The sequence below is a fragment of the Emydura macquarii genome, unplaced genomic scaffold, assembly GCF_026122565.2.
Source record: "Emydura macquarii macquarii isolate MOO-44397 ecotype Brisbane River unplaced genomic scaffold, CSIRO-AGI_Emac_v2 contig_1253, whole genome shotgun sequence".
In the NCBI taxonomy this organism is placed as follows: domain Eukaryota; kingdom Metazoa; phylum Chordata; order Testudines; family Chelidae; genus Emydura; species Emydura macquarii.
The window spans coordinates 48,300,480-48,306,479 of record NW_027131390.1 but is presented as its reverse complement, the minus strand read 5'-3'; the positions used below and the strand labels follow the sequence as shown (position 1 = coordinate 48,306,479).

The 6,000-nt window shown below is 43.1% G+C and overlaps 1 protein-coding gene across 3 annotated transcripts in view; it reads left to right on the top strand.

The window, feature by feature from the left end:
* Positions 1–1,009: 1,009 nt before the first annotated feature.
* The window catches only part of SPAG16 (sperm associated antigen 16), a 667,175-nt gene continuing 662,184 nt past the window's right edge, over positions 1,010–6,000 (top strand). The window contains exon 1 of one of the 3 annotated variants that reach the window (XM_067548710.1): positions 1,010–1,106. In XM_067548710.1, coding sequence (XP_067404811.1) covers positions 1,055–1,106 — 52 coding nt within the window. In that variant the 5' untranslated portion in view covers positions 1,010–1,054. The remainder of the gene's footprint in view (positions 1,107–6,000) is intronic. The other 2 variants (XM_067548711.1, XM_067548708.1) reach the window with 2 other exon arrangements.

Below are 6,000 nucleotides of genomic sequence, written 5' to 3'. Positions count from 1 at the left end.
CCATTAGGATACACGTGATCAAACTTCGCTCAGAAACCATCAGGGCTAAAAACCAGTTTTTAAAATAGAAGTGGAGAGTCTGATGTAGTCACATCACCGCGCTGAGCTGGCATTTTAAGAAATCTAGATTGGAGATAAAATTATGAGTTGGCAACATTGATTTTCCTTTCAACTAAGGATCCCCTGGAGTTGGAATAAACCGAATTCTCCAAAGGGCTTCCCCTTGTTATAGGCTCAAACTTTGCTGTACTTTGGCATTATCTCGTAAGAGTCCATTTTATGAATAACATTGTCCCATTTCCCTTTCAGACGACTGGAAGCTCTGGGTTACACAGAAATGGCTGGACTGCGGGGACTGCCCCGCCAAACCAGAATGTTTCAAGAGTGCTCTGGGTCCATGTATACGTATGCATGGCGAATTCCCAGAGAAAGTGCTAGCATATGATGCCCAGCAATGTGCATCAGGATGCCTGGGGTATCCAGGACAATACACCTGGCCAACCTGCAAGTCGCTGAGCTCTTTGCAGTTCTCCCAAGCAGCAAACTCTGGGCCACTGGGTTACCCTCCATGGAGGCAATTGGGAGGGGGATCAGCTACTTTATGCCCCCCCCCACCCAGAGATGGAGACTCAGGGCTGCATCTGCGCCCCAGGCCCTCCGCAGCGCGGGGGACTCACGGGTGGGTCTGTGCTTCGCCCTGTCAGCGTAGCTGGGCTCCCTTGTCTGCCCACGGGAGGGGAAGCCCTGGACTAGGAGGCGGGACTTTATCCCCCGCCATACACTGATTGGTCAAAGACGCTCTCGGCACCGTCTTACTAAAGCGCCATTGGATCGTCTCTCCCCCGCTCTCCCCAGGAAACGACGGTTGTTATGGCGACCGGGACGCGTCCAACAGTTCCCGCTCCCCCCATCCCCTGCCCTGTCAAACCCGCATAGGACCGAGGTGGGAAGGGGGCGGCGGCGGCTCCTGCTCTCGCGAGAGGCTCTCCGGGTGGGGGGGAAGACACCCTAGCAACTGCGAGCGCCGCGGGGCGTAAACAAGCGGCCGGCGGCGATGGAGGGGGAGGCGGCGGTGGCCGGAGCCGAGGGACCCTTTTGGCTGCAGCGTATCCTCGCCCCGCGCCCTCACAGCCGGCCCCCTGGGCCTGGTGGGCAGCGCAGCGGATTGGGGAGGAAGGGGTCGGAGGGGGGGCGGTTGCTGGCGGTCCTTGCTGGAGGGGGATGGTCAGCCAGGGCAGGGGGGGTGTTGAGGGTTTCGCCGGGGCGGCTGCCTCAGGCCTCCCCCCCACACTCCTTCTGAGTCCAGGGCAAGTTCAAGCGATGGAGCGGGGGCTGGGGTCGCCTAGAAATTTGCAATACTGCAGGGCAGCCTCCGGGCCCATCTCTCTCTCTCAGGGGCCCCAGCACCCCAGCTCTGTCCCAGATTGAGGGAGCGGGGGAAGGACCTTCTTTATGGCCCCTTCAGCCAGGCTTCTCCCTGGCACCTGCAATATGGGCTCCGTTCAGTGCCCCTCTAGTGCGGTGATGGGTATTATTAATACAACAGCAGCATTGAACTCATCAGGTACAGACCCACCCCGTGGGAGCAAGGCCAAAAATCAGGTAATTATGGTGGGGGGAAGCTGTGATTGCCAGCTTATTTTACAGAGGCAGAGTGGCAAAGAAACTCCCTCATTTGCCGCTGGCTAATAGTGAATGTGAGGGGCTACCCCCAAAGTTAGTGCAGTATTAATTTTTTTTTTTAAATTTGAACAACTGTTAAGGCTCTAGTCCTCATGATTAGGAAGATCTTCTAAATGTGAACTGAATGTAACTTGAATCAGTGCCAGCTGCCTTCCTCTGCCAACAGAGGACTCCACAGCCTCTCTGCTGGGGAAGCAGAAAAAGTCAAGTTGTCATGATTCTTGTTAGTTTCATGGAGGGGACTAGGTTCAGAATAGTAAGGGTGGGATTGTCCACAGTCTTGTCCATTTCCATGTGCTCTCATGATCAGCTGTTTAGAGTGGGGAGGGGGGGTGAAACTAACAAGAACCATGACAATTTCACTTTTCTGCTGCTAGTTAGGCAGCAACTGAAGCTGTCACCTCTTACGCCTTTTTGTATTTGTCTCTCTCTAGTAAGCATCTGGAAAGTTTTTTCAAGCCCTTCTCATCAAGCACCAAATACCTATCAGAATGTAACCCGCATTTGCTCATCCTTCCACCGGGCATTTTTTGAATCCCTGATCTTGAGTAAAAGGCTCACATTGCATCATCAAGTGCCTGAATCATCTAATCATGCCCTAAAACTATTTTTCATTCAGTAATTTATACAAGTAATATAAGAGTTTTATTACTAGAGTCCAGTACAGCAATTTACAAGTTTTTTTGTGAGTTATGACATTTAGAAACAAATCAGTTGGGTTCCTTTTCAGTTATAAAAGAGCACAAACAAATAATAAGTTTGTGGATTCAGGGGGTTGGGTTTTTTGGGGGGAAGGGGAGAGAGGGTAGTGTATATTTAAAGTCTGGCAGGCAAGCAGATCTGAGTTCTGTTCCTGACTGACTCACTTTGTGCCCCTTTGTAAGCCACTTCTGTGATTCAGTTTCTGCTTCCCTAAAACAGAAATTTGTAGTTTTCTTCAGTGCCCTGTTGCTGATAAAAGGCATCATGAGTGTCTATATTTATAAATACATTTAAAATAATAAAATTTGTATACAACTTTTGCTCAAAAATGTAATTGAATGAGGAATTATGTCTTTAAAAGATTATGCATCTGAAGTATGATTTTTGAAAAATATTTTCAAGATTAACATGAGGTTTTATTCCACATGCACAGCACCTGCAATACGACAGTAGTCTAGACTATAATGGCACATAAGGGTTATCAAGTCAGTAAACCACTTTAAAAAAAAACAAAAAAACCAAACAAACAAATAGCAAGCCACCCTTCTTGGAAGCACCTACATAATCAATAGCATATTGCATTAGTTTGGAATGTCTGGTGGATATGGCACTGTGACATTTTTATCCACATTGTAAAAGATTCTATAATTGTTGAATGGAATTGTCAATATGGAGAAAAAGGTATGAAGTGTTGCACATATGTAAAACTGTTTGACAAAATTGCTCTCTCATATTATACAATTAAGCATTTTTACTCAAATTGTTGGATGCACAATATGGTATTTAAACTGTATTGTACAAACATTCAAACCTCTATTTACTAATACAATATGATAGTATCAAAAGGCTGCTTAACTAATTACACAGTGACATTAATCCTGGCTTTTATTTTATAAAATGATACTTTGTACATTTTCAGCTTCAGCGTGCTTTGCAAACTTTAAGGTACTATGCAGTTATGATGCTAGTGAATTAATGGTAAATCCTAATTGTTATACAACCAGCAAGGTAGACAACCTTTATCATCCCCTATCTACTGATATAGGACTCTGAGGCCCATAAATTTAATCTGATTTACCCGTGGCCACACAACATGATGGTAGGAGGGCCAGAACTAGAATTCAGGCATTTGTGATGCTCAGTCACAGACCCACATGACTAGATAATACTTGCCTCAAATGTTGTTATACTTTTTTGCTATAATTAAAGTAGTTGCAGTTACATTGTGATTTTTATTATAAAAATGCTTGTAGCTTTCTGAAAAGTTCTCCTGTGTGGCTGAAACTCGCTATTCCTGATCTCAGCTCTGTTTTTTTTTTTTTGACGCTGAAATAAAATCCCTTCATGATCTCAAGTTATCGGAGAGTGGGGAGAAAAATGTTCCCAGACTATTAAGACGTCTTTGGCTTATCCATAACTCAAAAATATCTGTAGGGCCCCCTAAACCTCACATGTAAATTACTACTGAGGAGCCATCCCTGTGCTGTTTGTATAACTAAGGCAAATTGAAAAATTAACATAAGAAATTTAATAAACCCACTTCTGAAATCATCATTTCAAATCAGCAAAGGATTTTTGCAGCTTCAACTAATGAAGCCTTGACCTTTGTCAATAACACAATTAACTTTTTCCTTTACTTGCCACTTTCTCTCTATAGCCGTATAAAAATAATACAACCAAGAACAATTCTCCAAATGAACCAGGGGTTTTAGGGGCCTGCAGAGAGGCACACAAATCTGATTCAGGTTTATAATCAAGGAGTGAGTACAAATATGTAAGTAGCACACATAAGTTGGTCCCTCCTTTATAAAAAGTTGGGCCTTAGCATCCATGCTGTGCAAATAGGACCTCACTTTTTAAAGTCTCATTCACAAGATACCTGCCCCAAATGAAGTAAATTGGATCATGGTCACTTTATGTAGAGTGAAAGGATAAAGAATGAATTGATTCTTGAGTGTCTAGATTTTAAAAAATGATTCTTAGACTACTTACCAAACTCAAAAAAACAGTACTTCTGACCTCACCAATCAATTCTTCTGCTACTAGAGTTCCTCTGCTTTGACTGAACCTATTATACTCCAGAGCCATGCAAGAAACCTGTGATTTCCCTAGAATACATTTTAGTCCTGGTCTTCCTTCCCTATTCTTATAGAAGTAATAGGTCAGAAGCAGCTCTCCTCCCTGTCTCAGCTTGTGAACACTTGAGCAGCTACAGCTAGTTGGCCCTTTCTTCCCAGCTAAGAAGCAGCTAGTGGTTCTTGGACCAATTTGCCTGCTTTTCCACTCCCTCCAGTTAAAGGAGCAGAGTTCAGGCATCACTAGTAGTTTCTTAAGAGCATGAAAAAAAACCAAAGGTAGCTGTTGATGTAATGTCCCTAGCCATTTATCTTTGGGAGTGAGGAGCTAAGACTCAAGGGCCAGACAGCTGCTAAAGTCTTGGAAGGTTGACCAGGGCTCCTGTTCTTCAGGACAGCTCTTCAAAGTCCTTTCCAAAGTGCAACTGTTCTCAGCTGTGTTCACCTTGCCCAATTCAACAGGCACATGGGCTGCTGCTGGGACACATTGGCAGAAGGAGATTGTAAAGCATTCATTGAAACACACACTGCTCAATCCTCCCATTAAAAATCAGTTAATCCAGTTTTAGCTTGGTGTAACTGAAAGTAGATGTAGGACTAGTAAATCTAGTAGTGTGGGATTTTTTTCCCCTCTTGGATTAAAAACCAATTAACCACCCAATCCAGGGTTATTAAAAGCCAACATCTTGTAAAATTAAAGTTTTAGAATAAAAAAGCCCAAAGTTAAGAGGTAAGTTAAAAACAGAAAACATTTTACAGAGAAAACCTGGGACACAGGGAGGTTGTGATTTATCCAGTCCCTGTATTCTGTCTTTCAGTAATTAGGCCTATACGTATCTGTGCATGTACATGAGAAAATCGGAGATCTATATATGCATAAGGCTAGATAGGAGACGTTCATTATGGTTACAAGCATAACTCTAATTTGTGTACGTACATTCTGTAGAACACGTGAAGGAGTCATGCGGCTGGGTGTGCACAGATGGTGTACTGACCTGTTTACTGAAAATCAGGCACTTATTCTGTCAGTGACTTCCCTATTCATTTTGCTGTTTAGAAGAGAAAATCAGCTGTCTCCAACTTTTATCTCAAGCTGGTATCTGAGAATCAGCTGTGTTGCTTCTGCTTAGGACATGATAGCAAACAATAAACATTCTGAGAAGTTGAAATTTAGCTGACAGTTTTATTGATGCACATTGTTTCTGCACTGAGGATAGTAGTTAAAAAACTGTTTGCACCTAGAACTAGATCAGGGAAGCTGGATGGAAATCTAAAAAGTAATCTATTCTATATTAAATGCACGTAACATGATTGTTTTATTTCTTTTCTATGCAAAGGTTTAAAATTAAAGCCTTTTAAAATTTAAATTTGTTTGCAAAGTAATTTGTTGCCAGGTTTTCTTCAGAATTATTTTTCAATAGGAAATGTCTCTAGACTTACATAAGGTGATTGTCAATGACATTCTTGGGGACACAATCAACAGTATGCCACACTAGCAAACATTTTAATTTTGCTTCCAAGAACCATTTTTGCCTTTCTG